At 38.4% G+C, this 21188-nt stretch overlaps 2 protein-coding genes across 5 annotated transcripts; both read right to left on the reverse strand.

Moving 5' to 3' along the window:
• On the reverse strand, positions 74-8453 carry LOC109722172 (kinesin-like protein KIN-14C). 4 transcript variants are annotated; one of them, XM_020250078.1, is made up of 21 exons: positions 7846-8453; positions 7576-7730; positions 7363-7476; positions 6962-7235; positions 6172-6269; positions 5997-6080; positions 5756-5851; positions 5591-5683; positions 5480-5509; positions 4802-5143; positions 4642-4723; positions 4464-4559; positions 4186-4365; positions 3901-4007; positions 3612-3787; positions 3154-3318; positions 2528-2781; positions 1991-2154; positions 990-1468; positions 449-546; positions 74-325 (listed from the first exon to the last, which is right to left on the reverse strand). In XM_020250078.1, the coding sequence occupies exons 1-21, from the start codon at positions 7910-7912 to the stop codon at positions 258-260; spliced, it is 3222 nt and encodes a 1073-aa protein (XP_020105667.1). In that variant the 5' UTR covers positions 7913-8453; the 3' UTR covers positions 74-257. The 4 variants fall into 4 exon arrangements, with proteins under 4 accessions (XP_020105667.1, XP_020105665.1, XP_020105666.1 ...); XM_020250076.1 differs by having other exon boundaries at positions 7363-7494; XM_020250077.1 differs by having other exon boundaries at positions 5774-5851; positions 7363-7494; positions 7846-8452.
• On the reverse strand, positions 16486-18718 carry LOC109721911 (pseudo histidine-containing phosphotransfer protein 5-like). The gene is made up of 6 exons (XM_020249728.1): positions 18173-18718; positions 17720-17850; positions 17544-17612; positions 16933-17004; positions 16780-16852; positions 16486-16645 (listed from the first exon to the last, which is right to left on the reverse strand). The coding sequence occupies exons 1-6, from the start codon at positions 18230-18232 to the stop codon at positions 16595-16597; spliced, it is 456 nt and encodes a 151-aa protein (XP_020105317.1). The 5' UTR covers positions 18233-18718; the 3' UTR covers positions 16486-16594.

Raw genomic sequence — 21188 nt, forward strand, 5'->3', positions numbered from 1 at the left:
ATCCCACGTACCGATTACAACCTAGTAGGATAATTATCATCTGCAGAAGCTAACGGAAAAGAAACAGCAATCATAATCCCATGAACCAAGAGAGAGTATTTCTTGTGATCCTGTTAACTTAGTATATTACACTCTTCCAGAGTTCTTCTATCATTTTGAAATTAATGGAGACACAGGTCTCCGATACAGCACAAGGAAGTGCTTTTTTTTTCAATATCAGGTAGTATGAAAGCGTGCTTTTAGCAGAAGCACTTGTCTTACTGCCATCTTCTAGGGGGCTTGGCTGCAGAAGCTGTTATTTGGCCGCTCAAAGACTTCGCGTGGCCTGAGGAGGTAATATGCTTTAATGTTGTGATACTACAAACCCTTAATCTCATATGATGCAAAATACGAGAGCTGTTAAGATAAATATTCAAAAGAGAGATGAGCGTAGAGTAAGGTTGCGTACTTGAGGACTTCAAAGGATCTTTCAATTTCGGCCGGGAACTTGTCGGTTGCACACTCTTTGTTGGAAGCGATCTGGTTATCTTTGGCAGAGCTTTGCAACTGCATTTAAAGCTTACTTTAAATGCCTTATCCTATAATAGATCTTAAGGTTGGAAAAAGGAAGGAAAAAAATCAACCAACATCATACACTTATTTTCACTAGCACTGCTCAATCAATCTATGACGGAAAATTGCATCATCATACACAAAGGAGCTAGAAGAGAAAAGTGAGGGAAAAAACATTTCCTACATGTAAAGACCAAATTTACCTCTTATCAATATTAGGAGATGTGGTTGAAGATAAATAAAAAAAAAGCATGTAAATGAGAGGATAAAAACATGAAAAATAACACACAAAATTTCACATAATATAGTTGTGTCAGTAAAAGGGTCATCTCAGTTTGAGAGGAAAGCCACATCCACATATAAAATCTTAAAGCAGTCTGTACATTTAAAATGCAAGATGTGTGTGTGTGTGTGAGAGAGAGAGAGAGAGAGCATACGCTTTTTCTGTTGAGACTTCAGCTGGTTTGCCAGAATGAAGGTATGAAACAAACTCCAAAGCACTGCCTAATGAACCATCAGTTTCTCCGACTGAAAATCCACCATCAGATACATCACTTAACCTGTCTTCATAATCAGCTTCATCCAAGCCGACAAGCTCAGCATCAGCTGGTACACCTCTACCATTTTCCCCTCCATTTAGCTCAGCTTGTTTGTGATTATTAAATTCGGAATAACCCTCCGGATCAAGAGAAACTCTACCAGTGGATTTCACAAGTGTTCCACCAGCAAATAGCTGGCCTTGTTGACTGATCAAACCTAAGGAAGGAATACCAGGAGAGGAGGACGAATGCCTAAGTGAGTTACCACCGGCTCTTTCAATGTTTCCAATTGAAGTTCGACTTTTAAAATCTTTAAGCAGATGTAATTGCTCGATCTCTTCATCTTTCTTTGCTATTGTGTCTTTTAGAGATGCTACCTGCGTACCAGAAGTGTCAAATAAAATCCCTGACTAAGCATAAGTTAGTATTGCTTATCTGAACTACAGCACAAAAGTTTGCAATGAGTACCTGAACTTAGAATTATGATTTTATGATTTTATTACCAAACCTTGCAATATTTTTGATTAAAGTGCCTCTTTATCAAAACTCAATGATATTTTTAACCTTTTTAACAAAAATTGTTCTGTTAGAATTTCACTTGAATTTTCTGAAAGCGCATGTATCATAGAATTAGATAGTGCAATCATAACACTTTATGTTTAGATACCCATTTCAAATTCAATATAGTTCAGGAATCTGTACATGTTTAGCAAAAGAAAATTAAGTACAGTCAGCACTATATACAAATCTGCAGAGTTGAACCCTACTGTTCAAGATGTTTCAGATCACCATATGGTGGGTTTGTAACTAAATATATACTGATATAAGAATGGCTTTAGACATAACAGAAAGTAGGCAAAGTGCTGAGAAGTGAGATCTTGGGAGGTAATGTTCCTGACCTGTTCCAGTAGCTCTTTAATGTCCTTGCCTTCTTTGTTGCTCTTTGCAGCACCTAACTCAACTCCAGATACCCTTTCAGCAAATTTCAATGTGCTTATGGTTTCTGAATACGATTCAACATCAGGATTTATCTGTACAAACATTAAAGTCTTGGCCTGTCCACCTGAAATATAAGAAAGTTGTTAGTGGTGCATGCCTGATGAGCAAAAACAAAATCTCAAGTTTTCATGCCAAATGGCCATTTTACCCCCTCCCATGTAAAATAACTACTTGTGTCGGTACTAAGAGGGTTCAGAATGGCCTTTTACAGGGGAAAACAGTTGCTTCCAATTTTTTTGCTAGCAGCCTGGATAATCTTGCACTGTATGAGCAAGTTCAGGGGCTAAAGTGTTTTAGCGAAAAGTTCAGGGACTAAGCTGCAATATCAGGATATTAAGAAGTATCCATATTTCTAGTTTTAAATCTTTCATCGGATATAATGCAGCAAACAAATGCATATCAATCAATATTGGCAAAAAAAATTAAGGGCATGCTACCTAATGAGCTTTGAAGAACTTGAGTAAGTTTGCTGTTTCTGTATGGAACATGTGTACTCTTCTGTGCCAGGGCAAATATGACATCTCCCAAAGCAGATAGAGATTTATTAATATGCTGTGCTTCCTTGAGTCTGTCTCCAGTTGCTTCAGAGCGTTCAACTCTCTCACTTCCGGCAAGATCAATTAGATGGAGACAACCTCGGGAAGTGGATCCATTCTTCAAATCCATACCTCGAACATGAACAGTTAGAATGCTGCAATAGGAGAAAGTTTGCACTCATAAGGTTTTTAAAGATTCATGGTCATAGGTTTTACATACATATCCCTGCAACTGCAAAATCATCTATTTGCATATATACCCCTGTTAAACAATGAATTTTAGCAGCTCTCCAAAGTGTTGTTTCTTCCAAAAATACCCCTGTTTTCAGTTGGGGTGTCATTTATTTCATGGAGGTTTTGTATTAGGAAGATCTTTAAAGAGGGACATTTTGTAAGTGGGATATACACATAAGAAATTTAAGGTTTTGAAGGGCATGTACTTATTTCAGATTTTGCAGGACAATTCTATATCTAAAATGGATTATTTTATAGGGTATAATGTATGGAAACAGTATGACTAAGTGGACCTGTGAGAGCGGCTACTTCTTTCGTTAAGAGCTGTTGAACCCACAGCCCTATTTGCCTGTCCAATTTCCATCAAATCCAGGACATCTGAGGTTGATTGAACAAGGTGCAAGCTTGCGTCAGGGACAACAAGCCCATTAGGTTGGGAAGTACTCCATATCCCAAGTGTTTGATCATTAAGGAGAATACAAAACCATAAATACAAAGATCAGCCATGCATATAAACTTATAGAGCAATGTGTAAGTATACTTAATAAAAGTGACATAGAAAAACTCAAGCTGAAAGGCACCCAATTTGTTGCATGTTAGTTTTAAGATCAAAGGAAGAAAATAATGAGTATTCATCTTTTGAACACATGTATCCAACATATTTATAAGTCATGAGAATGTATATACTCAGTTGTATAAACTGACATAAATAAATTATATGTTAATTTAGAATAAATGTACGGAAGGATATCTTTTCTGTGAAACATCATTTGAGAGGAGATCACGAACTTGTTCGTTGTATATTTCAACCATCTGAACTCCTACTTCATACAAGAATGTATTTCTCCTACTCCCAGAAATGTCAAAAAGGTCATTTAGAGCCCGATAGTTGACTCCCCAATCTTCTTTTGATGTGCCAGGCCCGCTCTAAAATAAAAGTTCCAGAAAAGAAAAGGCATTCTTAGTCAGTGAAACTATACTAATAAAACTGTAAGGAGAAATTAAATTTTAAATCGAAATGGAGAATAGAACAGGTATACCATTGTGTAGGTTTTCCCTGACCCAGTTTGGCCATATGCAAAAATGCATACATTGTAACCGTCAAGAACTGATCGTATTAAAGGCTGAATATCAGAGAAAACTTCCACTGCAGGTATCATTGGTGGAGTGTTAAGTATATCATTAGGTCAGATGCTTATCTATTAGTTAGTGATTATGTGAACATATGTAAAACATCATACCTGACATAAAATGGATAGAACTATCTATCTAAAAACAAGACATAACTTTTAACAAATACAAGTCAATAGTAAAAAAATTAGAACCTTGAGAAGCAGCTGGGCAGAAAACCTTGTTAAACTTGAACATCCGGTGTCCATCTTTCCCTTGTTTATAAGGATTTGAAATAAGAAGTTCGCCATTCTCACCAATATAATCAATTGTTGTTGATTTTTCATTTTGACCAGGAAGAAACGGCCGTATACGACAGTATACTCTGATATTTCCTATCAAAGCACATTCAAATTACCTCGAAAGATGTAAGAATAGTTAAGAGATTCGATTGGACAACTTTTCTTTATTGGTGGATTTTGCTAGTAGATACCTTTCAATTCCTGAACCTCATTAAATAGCTTCTGGTTCTGTGCAAGAATTGTATGGTAATTTTCAGCAGCATCAATCAAGCCCTTCAGCCTTACTCCTGCATACAAGTATAAATTAATTTATCTGAGTACACATATAAGATGAAAGCAAGAAAAAGGAAATATATCCAAATCTCTTACCGAAGTTAGATATTTCGTCTGTCCACCTTTTTTGACAGTTTATGACTTCTTGCTTGATTGATTCAGATGACATTTTTAGGTCCTGATACAGTAAAGATTTTACATGTAAGTCGACAGCAAAAATAAAAAGGATAAAATAAAGATAAAAGGACATCCGAACCTTCACTGAATATTGTTGATTATTTATGAAATGCTGGAAGGTTTGCTCCTTCTTTTTCCAGCTTTGCACCTTCACTTCTGAAAACACTTCAAGTTCTTCTATTTTCTTCATTGACTCTGATAGAAGAGACTCAACCTCCTTAACTTGCTGAGTTAACTGTGCCTCGGACTCCTTTGCCTTAGTTTCAAGTTGCACACAACGATGTTCATACATCTTATTTTTCATCTCCATTTCCTCCTTAAGCTTTGAAATCATAATGTCCGCATCTTCTTTGTCCTTCAAGAGCCTAGCAATTTCTTGCTCACCAAGTTGACTTTTCTCTTCAGTTTTCGACTTTTCTGCCTAGAAGACAAAATAATAATAATAATAATAATAATAATGTAGCCCTTTTTTCTATCTTTAAGAAATCCTGACAAAAAATTTTATGAGCTTTTAAAAAAATGGTAGCACATGTTCCCTAAAAAAGATGCATTAAAGCATGCTTTTCAAAAATGAGCCAAAGCAAAATTAATAATTTAGGACAACCACCTGCAAGAATTTTGGTGTGAAGCATATTAGTGACTTAAAGACAATTATTAACAAACTCAGCGTCCAAAGAGCTAACCTAACTCAAAAGTTAAACACAATGAACTGATGAAGCAAGTTTCTAAAGTTAGATAGAAGGGGTAAGAATGAAACCTTTATTAGCAGAAGCCGGTTCATAACTATCTGAAACAACAAGAACAATATATATTATTCCTCTTGAGAAAGCTGAGCATCTCAAAATGTTCAAAAATATGGTTACTGTACCTGGTTTTCTTCATTAGTACCATCTACCAATGTTTCAAGCGCATTGATTCTGGACCGATACTTCTCTTCCCGTGTTTTTATTAGATTATTTTGCTGCAGCAAAGCAGCCGTAAGGAAACAACAACATATTAATTTTCTAACAGAACAATATGAAACACGTCTTACATTTCTTGTATGCCTTACATTTCTTATATGCTCTGCTTGAGTAGAAATACGCCGCTCAATCTCTTGGACAACTTTTCTTAGTAAGTACACTACACGCTAGAGAAATGATAGAATTGTAAGTCACTAAACCAAAAAAGAAGAGGTAAAAGAGTTAAACAAAACCTAACTGAAAGAAAAAACTCTAATAAAATTCTAGTGTGCTTTCAGAGAAAATGCCATAAAAGCTTGCTTAGTGACATACATGAGGTATCTCTCCTTTCTTTCTTTCAACGCTTTCATCCAGAATACCATTAACAACACTAAGAAGCGACCGAGTAGGGGCATTCTGCAGCCAAATAATTATCATAAGAAAATACGCCTAAAAAATGAATTAGTTCAGAAATATATAGGGGTATAGAGTAAATTACAGATCTTACGTCCAAACTATTTGAATGCATCATTTCTGAAATTTTAGCAGCAGGAAGATCAGAATAAGAACCTCTCTTTATTTGGAAAACTTCACGGAACTTACTTCCTGCAAGGTGAAAAGATGCAGTTTGATGGCTGTTCAAATAATAGATTATCCTTAAAACATGAGCCCATTATAAAAAATTTAGAAAAGTTATATGGGGTATTTCAAAACAGCAATTGATATCTTCTTGCATAAGGCAAACAAGAAATCAATCATGCTAAGATAGTTATAAATTAGGCCGAGAGCTGAGGAGTTGACTGACTAATAGAAGATAACTTTTGATGTTCCCACAGTTTGAAATGTACATTACTATCAGTATTCAGCCCTTAGATTCCTTGTCTAATCGATCCTGTAAACAAGATCATAATGGGAGGAAAGCCACTACGAAAGGCAAAACACTGCTGGAAAATCAACAGGTTACATGAGATACATAACCTTGAGAGGTGTCGTCATAGAAACTAGCATTATTGTGCCACTTGCATGATTTCAAATACAAGAGCACTTGTATTGTGTTCCTATAACCTATTATGCCACCCATCAGACTGTAAATATAGGATAATTTCTACTCTAAGAAATTAAAGAGGAGACTATAATTCCAGTCTATAAGGGCAATCATATGATGCGCAACGCTTAAATAGGCGTGTGCATGCAAAGGAAAGAACTAATAGCAACAAGAACAATGAAAATGAAGCATGAAAGTCTGCTAACCGCCACAATTAAGTTTTAGCTTGCAGCAAGTAAATCTATGTGCACACCTGATGCAGCAGGACTTCGCGAAGTACTTTTCAACTTTGATTCTGTCTGGCCCTTTCTTCTGCCTTCTGCAAACATATTAGAAATTTGCTGATCTTGAGTGCTGTCTCCTTGATCAACACCTAGAGCTGTTGATCTATCTATTTCCGGAAGTCTCCATCTCTTTCTAAACTGGCCTCCAATGTTACCCGCATCAAGAAAGCCATCTTCACCCAGCTCAGAATGTAGGTGATCCCTGAGGTTCAAAAGGCATTCCACCACTGCAGACATAGATCCCTGAAAATCGTTCCGAATTGCATAACAATTAATAAATAAAAATCGCTTACAAATTAAATTGATACTTGTTTAGTGAGTGCAAATTTGTTTTCACAAATTTGACTGCATGGAAAGAGAAAAAGAAAACCTGCTCCAGATCCATTATACTGAAACCAGGTAATCCCATTTCAGCGATAATTGAAAGGAACCTCTTAACATTGTTCAACTGCTGATCAGAGGAAAAAAAAGCGCCCCGAGAACTCTGCAACAAAAGCTCAGACTGAAATGGGCATCAAGATCTAACTAGCTTCATTAATCTACAACCACTTCAATGGAGAAACAAGTTCCATCACTCAATTACCTCAACAACACCAGGAATCAACCTGTTCAAAACACAACACAATACAGTCCCATCATACAATTGTTCTCTCAATTCCTCTTCGGAGGCATCGACCGGCACATCAAAGTCCGGGAACAAGCTGTTCAACCATTCTAACAAATCTGCCCGGCGGCTCGCTGAGAACCACAAAACAAGGGGAAAACATGTGAAAACAAGGTAAAAATCCTAACTTTACTAGTCAAATGAGAGGAATTGAGCAAGATATACTGAAAACAAAGCGGATCGCCTCACCTGCCTCAACCTCACTATCAACACTCCCCATGCTGTCTCTTCTCCAACTCGATGCTTGGAGGCTCATCGAGACAATTTCACCATTAAAGCACCTCTAGATAAGATACTAGTTAATGCTGCAAGAATCTAACACTACGGGAGATGAGAGATCTCCTCCAAATCAACGACACCTCAAAAAAAACACCAAATTGAAGCATCTTCCCAGCAACGCCACACTACCGGATTCAGACTTATTCGAGTACTATTTCAAAGATCCGAGGTATGCTACCACAGTTGAGCTTGGATCTCACGATTTCGGCGGTAGCCAGCAGCTTCAGAGACGAAATCGCAAATGCGGAAACCCTAGCGGAGATCGCAAGTGTCGGCGCTTCTTTGATTCGCCAAATCCCCCTCGAGCTCTACCGCCACCTCCCCCTTCGTTCCTTTCCTCCTCCGCTTCCTCGTCTCCTTCCTCTCCCTCCCCCCTTCCTCGTCCTAACTCGCGCCCATTACTAGTTTATAGCAATGGCGAGAGAGAGAGAGAGAGAGGGTTTTGGACACTCTTCAATAACACTAAAACGGGAGCTTCTCTTTCTCTCTCTCTCTCTCTCTCTCCTCTTCTTCTTCTCTCCCTTTTTTGTTCTCTTTCCTGTGAACGCACCTTTTCTTTCGTTTTCTCCCGTTGTCTTTAACGGCGTTAACGTCGCCCCAGGCCGACGAGAAAAGCATTGCATGCACCGGGTGCATACACCGAAATCTCCAAAGCCCAAATTTAACATTTTAAAATTTAAACCCACTCCTTAAAGCTTATGTTTCAAAAAAAAAACAAAATCAGAATTTTTGGTAACTTTTCCTATGGATGGAAAATTAGATTTCTTAAAATTATCAATTTTGCAACTATTAAAATAAATAGTTTTTTAAATATTTTATTTTATTTTGGAGTTAGGGTACTCTATTATTATAAATATGATCACTTTCGTACTCATAAATTATTTTTTATGATAAAACTTTCAAATAAATAAACATATCATTAAATATAATTTAAGGTATTTAAATAAATTAGAAATCAAATTTTATAATTTATTGACGTTATATACCTTATGATTAAAATGTCTTAGAATTGATAATTATAATAGCTTATATTAACGGTGTAGAAAATCAAAATCAGATAAATTTAAAATAAAAAATTTATTTATTTTTTAGATCAAAATAAATAATTCTAATTTTAAATTAAAAATTTTGATTTTGATTTTTATAAGAATATTTAATTCTGACTGTTCATTTTATAGCAACTTGATAGATTTCATTATAATTTTTAAAAATTACGAAATTCGATAGTAAGGCAATTTCGATATTCTATATCATATTTAACTACACGTATCATTAAAAATAGGCGAAACTTCAAATACCTCCCGTCGTTTCGCACTTTATCACTTTAATATCTTATGGTTTAAAATGTATCAAGTTAGTACCCTGTGATTTCGCACTTTCTCACTTTAGTACCATATAGTTTCAAGTGTATCAAGTTAGTACCCTATGGTTTTATTTTTTGTATCAAGTTAGTATCCCGTGGTTTCAATTTTCTCTTTTTATTATTCATTTCAGGATATATAATTTAAACAAATATTAAACCACAGAGTACTAAAGTGAGAAAGTGCGAAATCACAAGGTACTAACTTGATACACTTGAAACCACGGGGTACTAAAGTGAGAAAGTGTGAAACCACAGAGTACTAACTTGATACACTTTAAACCATATGCTACTAAAGTGAGAAAGTGCGAAACCACGGGGGCTATTTGAAGTTTCCCCTTAAAAATAATTTATGAGTACACTTTATATTTTGTATATAAATTATTTCAAAACTTTTTATATAGGGACAATTGTTTATATACCCTTGAAAAGTTTTTAACTTTCTGATTTACCTTCTTAGAAAGCTAATATTAAAAATATCATTTTTACATTTCAACCTATTTCAAATTTATTCTAAATTTTATTAATAAATTGTTAGTAATAACTGTTATCTCTATAAAATTATTATTTTGCTCTTTCAAATATACCCTTCTATCATTACCGATTTTTTTTATTTGCCGTTAAGTTAGGGGCACAAAAAGTATTTTATTTTTACTCTTTTCAAATATACCATTCTATTATTACTAATATCTCTTATATGCCCTTAAGTTAAGGACAAAAGAGCAATTTTAATTTTTTTAACTCTGGTAGATATTTAACTCACGCTTAATCTAAATTAATTTAATGATGGTAACTGTAGGAATACTTTGGAATTGCAGAGAAATATATAAAGGATATATTAGAAAGAAAAAAAAAGATTAAATAAAATATTTTCGAAGTTTTAAGAGATATGGAGGCAATTATTTCTTTTGTAGGGGCAATTGCTTAAATGAGTGGCGATGTATACATACGTGGTGTACGCAATAATTTCAAGGGCCAAACGGCATGCGTCCAACGACGAAACGACGTGCTCGTTTGAATGTTTGAACTTGTACCGGCCTTAACATTCAGTACCTAAAGTTTTGCCTTATTTACGAGAATGCCACGATTCTTACTTTGGGGCTGTGTTGTGGTGTTTTATCCATGATGGCATTGGTGTAAATTCGTGGTACTCTTGTGGCAGAGGTTAAGGAGGAGGTGGAGTCAATAAATATAAAAACAGCAGGATAACGGCAGCTGGCCATCAGTGTGGATGGACGGCACGTCGGATTTGACGGCGTCATATAATTTTTTTATTTCTTTTTTTAGGTTCGGAATTTTAATTTATTTCCCGCCTTTAAACACCTGTGTGGGCACCATGTCTCAACAATTATTAATTAATTAATACATGGCATTTTGGATATTTATTTACATGGGGCATGGCCTATGAACGTGCCAGTACTATGGTTGACTAAGGCAGGTTATGCACTAACGCCGTTAACTCTCTTTAACGGAGAGTAGTACCAGCTCAAATCAATGTTAAGGGGTTGTTTGGTGCGTGAATTACAGGGTTGTTTGGTTCATGAATTACAGTTGTAATTGCATGGAGACGCAAATATTATATTTATTTTAATACATTTGAATTTAATTAGAGTTGGGAGATGATTCCATTGTGATAGTTGAAACTATGTTTAAATTGATTATAATTCAAATTTTATATATTTTTTTTATCTGAAACTAAGTTTACCTGACTAATCATCTTGTAAATAAAAAAAAAAAACTTTTCCTTCTAAAGTGGGGTATTTTCACCAACCTCATATATAAAGTGATAAAATTTTATAAATATTATTCTCAATTACGTACAACTAAATAAATTATTTATAACTACAGTGTTTTCATCTGCATCTACTAAAACAAGATGCATGCAATTATAAGTATTGATCAACTTGTAAGAACTTGGGCCGGGCTGGGTTGGAGATGGTCAACCAAAGTAACCAAAAACACTAGAAAGTTTGGGCCGGCCCAATGAACCTGATCCAACAAACCAAAAAATGGGCTAGGCCGAGCAGGTCAATCTATATATAAATATATATATACTAGTGAAGGAGTTTGCGCTTTACAGCGGATAGAAACCGTAGTAGTAATTAATAATAAAAAAATAATAAACATTCTTTTGTGTATCCTGCTTGGTATATCCACTAAAGGTCACGGCGGAAAAGGAAAGTGGCCGCACATTAGTGAGAAAAAGGAAAGGGAGCGAGAAAAGAAGGCGATGGTGTATAGCAAAAAATGAGAAATAGAAAATGGATGAATATATTAAAGATAAAAAAATTAAAAGTCCGGTAGAGAGAAGGAAAAAGGCCATAATGAATAATTAGAGATAGAAATATTAGGATTGTAGATGGTAGTGGAATCATTTAAATATACTAATTAGAAGTTTGGTAGTGAAATCGTTTGTATTAATTGAATATAGTAAGACCATTTAAACACACTAATTAAAAATTTGGTTAGTGAAACCGTTAAAATGTATATTAAAAGTTTAGTGAAAGGAAGAAGAAAGATCACAAGTTAGTGAGGGTAATGGAGAACTTGCTACGTGGCAACAAACATAGGAGATTCATATAGGTTAACAGATATATATGACTAAAAGTAGAGTATGACACAGCTTACACAATTCAAATACACTATTTTTTTTTTTTTTGAGAAATAGGTAGCAAGCTACCTGCTTCATTCATTAAGCAAAATGAATTTAGCATACATGATGGAAGCAGCTAGGGCCTCCAGATCGAACCGGCGACAGAGGAAATAACTAAAAAAAACAAAAAAGGAACACAAATAAACATAGAAACCAACCAAACAGGACAACAAATGTGCTTAGAGCAGCGGATGAAAAAGTCCGGGACGGATCAGAGTGTTTCGTTCCAAGCTCTGATCAAAGAAGCGACGCGTTCGGAAGCCCAGAGAGCGTTATGAGTCACATCGCGGAAACAAATACCATTTCTCTCCGTCCAAACGACCCACCAGATTGCCGCCAAATGGGTTAAACATTTCGATCTAACTTCGGCATCTGGATTCTCGGAGATCTGTGTCCAAAGCTCCCGAACATTCCCCGCATCCGAATCAGCTGGCATAACAGCACCTACTGTAATTAGCAGATATCTGACAAAGATACAATCCAGGAAAAGGTGATCGCAGGTTTCGGATACGAACGCACAGAACTTGCAAAACTGGTCTACAGGGCATCCTCGGCGTCTCAATCTGTCCGTTGTGGGTAATCTTTTTCGAAGGAGGATCCAAACGAAAACTTTGTGCTTGAGCGGGATTCTAAGCCCCCAAAGATAATCGTACAAAGGATTAATCTGTCCTCCGTCAGTGATAAAATCGTAGAGGGACTTAACAGTAAAAATTTGGTTCTTGGTCCATCTCCACTTTGGTTTGTCGTGTGTGTTCGAAGGGCTAAACTGAGCTAGTAGAGTTTTGAGCAGCGTAGTTTGATGGCGGATAAGGGAAGTGGAACTTGCCGCCAAACCTCTAGTAATGAAGCGCCATCTCCATCCTCTTTCATTCCAGCATTGTGAGACCGTGGCTTCCTGATTTGCAGTTCTGCAGAAAATTTCAGGAAATCTGGTACTAAGAGGGATTTCGTCGATCCAAATGTCCGACCACCACCTAATGATTTTTCCGTCACCAAGAGCGTAAGTAAGACCACATTTGAACATTCCCTGACAGCTCATCACACTTCTCCACCACTGGGAGTAAGGTCTGAAGGATTTTCCCTCATGCAACGGCCTCCTTCTAGTATAATATAAAGTGGTGATTAACCTCCCCCATAACAGATGCCTCTCATTGAAGAAACGCCACCACCATTTGGCTAAAAGAGCCTTATTCACAGCGTGCATATCCTTAATCCCCAGACCTCCTTCTTTTCTACTTTTACATATCGTTTTCCATCCGACGAGGCAAGCCCCCCCTGAAATTTTCGAGCACCCTTTCCAAAAGAATGCTCTTCTGAGAGCTTCAATGCGATTCAGTACCCACTGCGGCACCTTGAATATTGCAAAGTAGAATAACGGAAGATTTGAAAGTACCGAATTGACCAGGATTAATCTCCCCCCGTAGGAGAGGAGTTTTGCCTTCCATCCGTCAATGCGCTTCTCGATGCGGTTAAGGATCGGAGTCCAATCATCCTTTCGAAGGGATTTAGTATTGAGAGGCAACCCCAAGTAGCGAAAAGGTAGTTTGCCAACTCTACACCCCAAAATATCTGCGAGTCTTTTAGCTCTGTTTGCTGTGGTTCCGACGTGGTAAAGTTCAGTCTTGTTCATATTGATCTTGAGCCCCGAGGCCCATTCAAACAACTTCNGACCTGTCGAACTGACATCAGCCTCGCACAGGATCTAGTCGCCGCCCTCAGCTTGCTCGGGGAATCCCTCTCCTTGCCGAGAAAAAGATCAGTAGCCGGGGAAGAGAGACCGTCCCTTGAGGAGGCCCCCTCCTCACCTAACAGCGGATCGAAAGCAGGGGGGGAAAAAAACTGTCCATCAACGAACCCGAGCGGCGGACTCCAGATCAGCGAGGAATTCTCATTGTCATTCTCCATGATTTTTCCCGTAAAGTAGACCTCCCTCCCATTTTCGCCTGGGCTCGGATCTACTGCATGATCTCCAACAGCTGACCCGGGCGGCGATGTGACGATCGGCATAACGGAAGTCTGATAAGCCCCCCCACTACTAGCACCTTTTTCTCCTGGGACTGACTCTACTTCAGGCACCCGGAGGGCGACGCCTGCAGATATGTGGGTGGAGAAGCGCCCCACATCCCAAACCCGGGAGCCAGATACGATGCAAGTTACCGCTGCGGACAGCGCGGAAAACTCTTCGCCGGTCTTCCAGGAGGGCCCCCAACCAGTGTGGCCCGAGAGAGAGAAAGTCCCGAGGAGGTCTGGGCTAACAGGAATAACAGGCGGACTGAATTGCGGATGGGCTTCTGCAAAATAGATCAATAAAGGTCCCCAACGGAACATGCAACAGGCCTCGGGTCCGAGTGGGACTGAAGGGCCCATCCCTTCTACAAAGGAAGTGTCGTGCCGGCCCAGCCCAGGACGAACAGCTTTCGGGCCCATGAGGACCCACTGTTCGGGAAAGCAAATGTCCATCCCCGGCCCGGAGCTCGAGGAGGATGTGTAGATCTTCTAAGTCGAAGGTGACCGCTTTTTCCAAGCACAGTAATAAATACTCTGATCTTTAATAACAAGTCCACTTGGCTCCAAACTCTGACACGTTGACAAAGAAGCCTGAAGGAGATCTTTTCCTTTTCCTAGAGCCTTCGAGGACGAACCGCCTGTCGCAATTAAGCTTCGCCCCCTCTCCCCGTCAATTCCTTCAATTAATGCGCCGTCAGCCTCAGCAAAATTCAAATTCCCGTCCGTTGTCCCACGCTTTCCGACGATCGCCGGTCCCTTTTCGTCGTCGCCGCGCCGATTGGATTCTTCCGACGAGAGTGCGATATTTCTGCGCAGAGAGGAGTCCGGGATGATGACTTCCCGCCTTCTATCCCGGATTTCGGACGAATTCCAAGATGCTGCTGCGTCCGAGCTTGAAGAACCACCAGCCGAAGATCGTCGCCCTCGTACCGACCCAGCAGAGCGGTGGGGGGGCTCGTGATCTCTCAGCCCAGGATCATGCTGGTCCGTCCGTTCGTTGGGCGGAATGCGGGGGTCGACATAGTCGCGACGGCCCCATCTCTCAAGCTGGATGAGAACCGACAGCGAATAGTCTCCCACCGTGATCTCCAAATTTTCCGGGATGTCCGATAGAAAATTGACAGCAACGAGGCATCTATACCCTGTGAGATCAACCATGCGGTTCGAGAAGTCATCGGCCCGGATAAACCGTCCGAACCCGGTGACCAGCGCCGCCACCGTTCTAGATGACCAACACTCATAAGGTAAGCAAACAAGCCGGATCCAAACATTGTACGTTAACGAAGCCCTTCGCAACCCGGAGTACGGATTCCAGGAATAGCATTGAAGCCTCAGATTGTCCAACGACAAAATCTCACGACGAACTAGCTGGGCAGCCGGCACCCATTCCGGTAGGAAAATCACAAAGTCGCGGGAACTATACTTAGCGACATGAAAATCAGACGGGAGACCTCCGAAGCGAGCCGCCAGCCTGTTGGCTATCGTCTCCTGAGGAAAATGACCCAAATTCCTTGGAGGGAGGACATCCACCAGAATCGCGTTGCGACAATGGTTCTGCCTGGCGAAGAAGTCGTCTGTCTGTGGGACAAACGCGCTAAGGTAAGAAGGTCTGGCCCGCATCTCCCTGTAAACCGCCATTGGCAACCGATCCATGCAAGATCTAGCAACGTGACCCGTCTTATAGCACCGCGCACACCGGAGAGGCGCACGGCACCGTGACGCCCAGTGGTTAAGGCCCAGACACCTGAAACACTTGCCCGTAAAAAAAGATTTGGGCGGGGTTTTGAAGGAGGGAAAGTAGATGTCTCTCTGTGGGCGTCCACTGTCTCGCCGCGGAATGGAAATGGGTGTGAGAAGCGCCTCCTTGTAAGTCTTGTTTATACTTGTCTTGTTTATACCCAACGTTGCGGAGAGATTAGGCTTCCCGAAACCCGTGTCAGATACGGCGGTGTGGGTTAAAGCAAGCCCCTCCTCATCAGCCCAACTCACCTTCTTGCCAGGGTTGGTACCTTCAATAACTACATGCCTCTTTCTGCCTTCATTAACTCCATTTATCTTCCTGACCTCATTAACTCCATTCTTCTTGTAGGAGACTCAAATACACTATTTTAATACACAAATTATTTGACTTTAGAAGTTCAAATACATAGGCATATACAGTCCAACCAGAGTAGTACATCAGTTCAACTATGATATTATAACGGATCAAACTTTTTAAGCTAAACTTCAAATACCATCCCTGTGGTTTCGTACTTTCTCACTTTAGTACCCTGTGATTTAAAGTGTATCAATTTAATAACCTGTGGTTTTATTTTTCTCTTTTCGTCAGATTTTTTTTCGTTAAATCTGTAACTTCAAATACCCACCTAGATTTATCGAATATTTACTTTAATACCTTTTAGTTTTAACTTTGTTACAGATTTAACGAAAAAAAATCTGACGAAAAGAAAAAAAATAAAACCACAAGGTACTAAATTGATACACTTTAAACCACAGGGTACTAAAGTGAGAAAGTACGAAACCACAAGGGTGGTATTGGAAGTTTATCCAACTTTTTATTGAAATCAAAAGTTACATTTATTCCAAAAGACTATTGATAGAATATTCTTTGCTGTAGCAAAACATCCTGCAAACTGATCTCACACGCCCGGGCGAGTTGCTCTTTCGGTAGGTCCAACCTGCCTTAACAACTAAAAGGCCAATTTTGGTGAGTGACAAATCGAAGATAGAGAGAAAAAAAAAATGTAGTTAATTTACTCACAAGTGAGAGAGAGTATAAAGGGTGAGATAAGTGTAAAATAGAAGAAAAAAGATAAAAGAAAACCTGAAAATAGGACTCCAGTTTCTGTCTAAGAGTGGTATGCTCCCTCTTCAGTTTCTGAAACGATCTCACGCATCTACACAATAGAAAAATCTAATTATTGAGATTGAAATCGAGAGAGAGAGAGACAGAGAGAGAGTAGAGAGAGAGAGAGACCCTTCAATATTTTCTGCTTTGCAGTACTCCCTAAAGGTTGTGCATTCATTCTTCATCCTAGAAGCACCAATGCTGCACCAAATTTATTCAGTGCATAAGGTCAAATTCCAAGAAGCATTTAGTATTTAGATAATACAACAATATGACAAAATGAATAGCATAGGAATAAAATTAAACAACTTCGAATCATATGATGTTGACATGTGAAGTTCGTTAGAGATTATCAAGTAAAGATGAGTTAAGATACGGGGGAGAGGATTGTGACTTGGGTGAGAGTCCAATATGAACAGGAAAACCACCTTTTATTTCAGTTAATACTCACAAAAGGCAATGATAAAAAAAAAAAAGGTAGATCGCTGTACACCAGTTATAATCTTTTTGTGTGTGTGTATGTGTGCGTGTGTGTGTGCGTGAAATCACAACTAAATTGATTTTATGCATCATCAGAATATGGTGAGGTGATGTTTGGTGTTTTCTTCAAAACAATCTGGAATTCTTGTATGCCTTAGACATATGCAGGAGAAATATAAGTCGTGGAAATATCATACATAAGAATCATATTATACATGAATATAATATGATTGGTACTGTGGAGAACAATCCATTGCTACCTGGAGCCACTGCCTTTCAACTGTTGCATGTAAATATCCAGCTTGTTGAAATCTTGAGGTTGCTTCTCCCTGCATGGTGATTATACAAATACTACTTAATATTTCTTTTACACCTCCTTTTGATAAGTATAGCTAGAAAATTCCTAATATGGCTGAATAGAAAAGTAGATATTTACAGAGCTAGCTCAATGTTGGACGATAGTCTAGCCGAATCCCTGAAGAACAAGGTAACGACTTCTTCCACAAAGTTAGGGCTAGAGTCATCCTGTAACTCTTCCAACTGATAAAATTGCTCATCTAAATACCCCTGCAACCAACGAACCATGTTATTTATGTTACCCTGATATCTATTTTTCCTGCACATATAAGTTAATGTTAAAACAGATCAGTGGCCTACTATATATGTTAAGAATCATGAAAGTAGGCATTCTCAGGATAGTTTGAACGAGATTGCATAGTTCATCAGTGCTTGGGAAAACAGATTCTTAACTAGTCTCTTCGGAACTACCACAAGGAAAACTAGAATAATGATTCCTGCTTTTCGGCGGAGATCGAGTGTAGTGATAGTTCCCAAAAAGGTGCCACACATAGTGCTAGTAATTAGATTCTTGATGTAACTAAGATAATACCTGATCAAAGAGATTTTTCTTCATAGAAGCTGCCTGTCGACGCAAGTTAGCATATTCCATATTATATAGTTGCAATACGAAAACAGAACAGGTTTAGTATGGATGGTGGAGAGCCCTAAGTTCCTTTATATAGCAGGAAAAGGAGGGGAGCTAAAGAAAAAAAAGAAAGAAAAGACTAAACAGGATATTTGCATATTGAGCATGTAGGATTTGCTTGCCACGATATTTTCACCATCTGTCCATTTTTCGGATAGTGACCTGCACTTAAGGCCCTCTCTCTCGGGGTATCTCTATGCATCGAATCAGAAAAAGCATCATCACCTAATCAATTGATCAAAATTGCAGTTTGGTGTCTTCCTATATAAATTAGGCGTGAAGCATGAGTAGCACATGCAAATATTAGCATGCACTCTTAACTCTGACTGCATATACTAATGTCTAAGATTTTAAAACTCTGGAGGGTTGTATGGTAAGTTCTACATTAATTGATATTCTGCAACTAAACTATTCAGTTAACAATCTGTATTGGTTAATGTTTCAGCTGAATGCAAAATATTCTGACCCATTTCCAGTTTGGAGCAGATGTTTTTCTACCACTACCAGCCTAAGCCACAATCTGTCCCCTTTCCCCTTAAAGGATGAAGTTATTTGGTATACACCGCAGGTTTGAACAGATGGCAAATAGTGTGGACTGAATTGAAGTTGCTGCTAATAATTTGGCCTTGACTCCTCGCATTTGAATGTTAGCTGGTTAAAGGTCCCAATCAGAGCAGTAAATACAATTTAACATTCTCTCATCATCGATTCCCCATTCCTCATACTCGATAGCTGGTTCTTTCCTTTCCAATCTTGACCGTTTAGCCTACTTTTACTGATGCTTCTACGAGCAACAACCTCTTTTGAGCACTTGGCAAAACAAACAAAGAGACAAATTTGGAACACCTGTTGCAGAGGGAAGCAAAAATGAGATTTAAGCCTGAAAAGGGAAAACTCTAATCTGAAACTTATAATTCTGCTCAAGAGGCAAGACTAGTGATAGTGTTAGTGTTTCTCCTAATAGCACCACTCAGGCAGCAGTGCTTAATCAAATAGCACTACATCATATAGCAGGGCCGAATTTGGTCCACAGCGTAAGGATTGTCTGTTTCACAACTACGATACTTTGTTGAGACAGTCTCCAATATTCTCCAGCTCAATACCTGATTGCAGCTGGTATTTATGTGAACTTTTCGGATGATGACGGTAAGGATTAAGGGAGAAAAACAGAATAAGAACCAAAAGTAGAAATAAAATCACCACTAAACAGAAGATGCTATCGCCTCCATCCGTTCACATCACACAAACAACATTATGCAATAAGCTTTAAAGGCATATTGTTCACAGACTCAGAAAGGACTAACTAACAACATGAATTGTCAAAAACAGAACTAGAAAAATAGTGAATGAGTAGAGAAAATTTAAATGACAAAACAAAGTTCTTTTCATGCTTCTCAAAGTTCAAGCATTATGGCAAACTACAAAAATAACAGGATAGAAAGAGAATAACTTAAAAGAATGCCTCTACTTTATTCCTTGCCCGCAGCAGATAGGACAAGGAAAATATCATCTTTCAAAGTATAGTAGTGTCAGTTCGTTCGAGCATTGAAACATTCAAGGATTCATTTAATGATTGGTTCAACGGTTGCAATTCTTCATTCCCGTCACTACTGCATGTCGAGAGAGAATCCATCATGGAATGATAGAACCAAGTGACAAATTGTTAGAATAAAGGCGGAAAAGATATAGTTCGTCGGGTGCGAAAATACCAAACAGATCCGTGAAAGAGAGAAAAAAAATAAAGCACATAATATTTACGTGGTTCGGCCACCGGCCTACGTTCACGGGCGAAGACGGAGCGGAGATCTTCATTATAATCAAAGTGGTGTACAAAATATGCCTCTCTCACAAAATTCTAATTTAAAAAATACACCCATACTCTCTCTCTCATCGGTCGCATCAAATCAATGGAATAAAAGGTATATTATAATAGTGGCTAAATCCTAATAAGATTAGGATTACAAATCCACTAAGACTAAGAATATCTTAATTAGATTAGGCATAATCTAAACTTAACTTAATGGAATAATCAAAATAGAATAGGGTTAGAAAACCTTGCGGTACTAGAATTCGAGACATATCTAACACAAATCTTGGCCAGGGGAAAGGATGAAAAGTGCAAATTCAAGGCTGGCTCGAACTATAACCATGAAATTTGATCTCTGCAAATATATCTGATCACTTTTGACAAAGAACATTGGACCAGCTCTGAATGAAAATGAGAAAACCTGAAACAAATTCGCATTTTTCATCCTTTCCTCTTACCCATATCTTTCATTTGGTTCTATCATTACACGCTGGATTCTCTGTCGACATGCGGTGGCGACGGGAATGAAGGACCGCAATCATCGGACCAATGATTGAAAGAATCTTTTTTATTCCTATTTGTATAAGTTGTGGAAAGCTCCAATGATACTATGCTGAGCATCAAATAAAAGTTGTTACAACAAAAAACCACTATTAGGCTATTAGCTCATTAGAACTATTTCTGCTTCTTTGCCTTGCACATACTTTTGCGAGATTCAAAATTGGAATTAGGCTGGAATACTATTAATAATAAAACGCTCTTTTTACTATCAAATTTTTAACCGTTGGATGAAAAATTTTAGAGTCAGGATGATATTAGTCGGTTAGAGTTGAGTGGTCCCCCTAGGGTTGAGTGGTCCCTACTGGGTTATAGTATTTAATCCAATGGTTAGAAATAATGAAAAGAGTTGATCCAAAGGCTAAAAAACTGATAGTAACAATGGGATTTTGCTACTAATAGTAGCCCCGTCCAACTCTTCAAAATTGATAATTATTGATGATATGACATGCCACATAGTGTACCAATCCAACTCACTAATACTAATAACTCGCAAAATACTTAACAAATCGGCTACGATACCAAACGTACCAATAACGCAGTTGCATACAAATC

The sequence above is a fragment of the Ananas comosus genome, linkage group 16 (assembly GCF_001540865.1).
Source record: "Ananas comosus cultivar F153 linkage group 16, ASM154086v1, whole genome shotgun sequence".
Lineage (NCBI taxonomy): Eukaryota > Viridiplantae > Streptophyta > Magnoliopsida > Poales > Bromeliaceae > Ananas > Ananas comosus.

What these genes read in the sequence shown, in the direction of transcription:
- LOC109722172 (XM_020250076.1), bottom strand. Translation starts at nt 7,912, where the DNA reads ATGAGCCTCCAAGCATCGAGTTGGAGAAGAGACAGCATGGGGAGTGTT. An exon ending in ACCGGCTTCTGCTAATAAAG is followed by an intron (nt 5,144 to 5,479) that starts GTTTCATTCTTA and finishes TTTGTCTTCTAG; the next exon opens with GCAGAAAAGTCGAAAACTGA. An exon ending in GAAGTCTCAACAGAAAAAGC is followed by an intron (nt 547 to 989) that starts GTATGCTCTCTC and finishes CTTTAAATGCAG; the next exon opens with TTGCAAAGCTCTGCCAAAGA.
- LOC109721911 (XM_020249728.1), bottom strand. Translation starts at nt 18,232, where the DNA reads ATGGAATATGCTAACTTGCGTCGACAGGCAGCTTCTATGAAGAAAAAT. An exon ending in TTGAAAGGCAGTGGCTCCAG is followed by an intron (nt 17,005 to 17,543) that starts GTAGCAATGGAT and finishes AATTTGGTGCAG; the next exon opens with CATTGGTGCTTCTAGGATGA. An exon ending in AACTGGAGTCCTATTTTCAG is followed by an intron (nt 16,646 to 16,779) that starts GTTTTCTTTTAT and finishes TTGGCCTTTTAG; the next exon opens with TTGTTAAGGCAGGTTGGACC.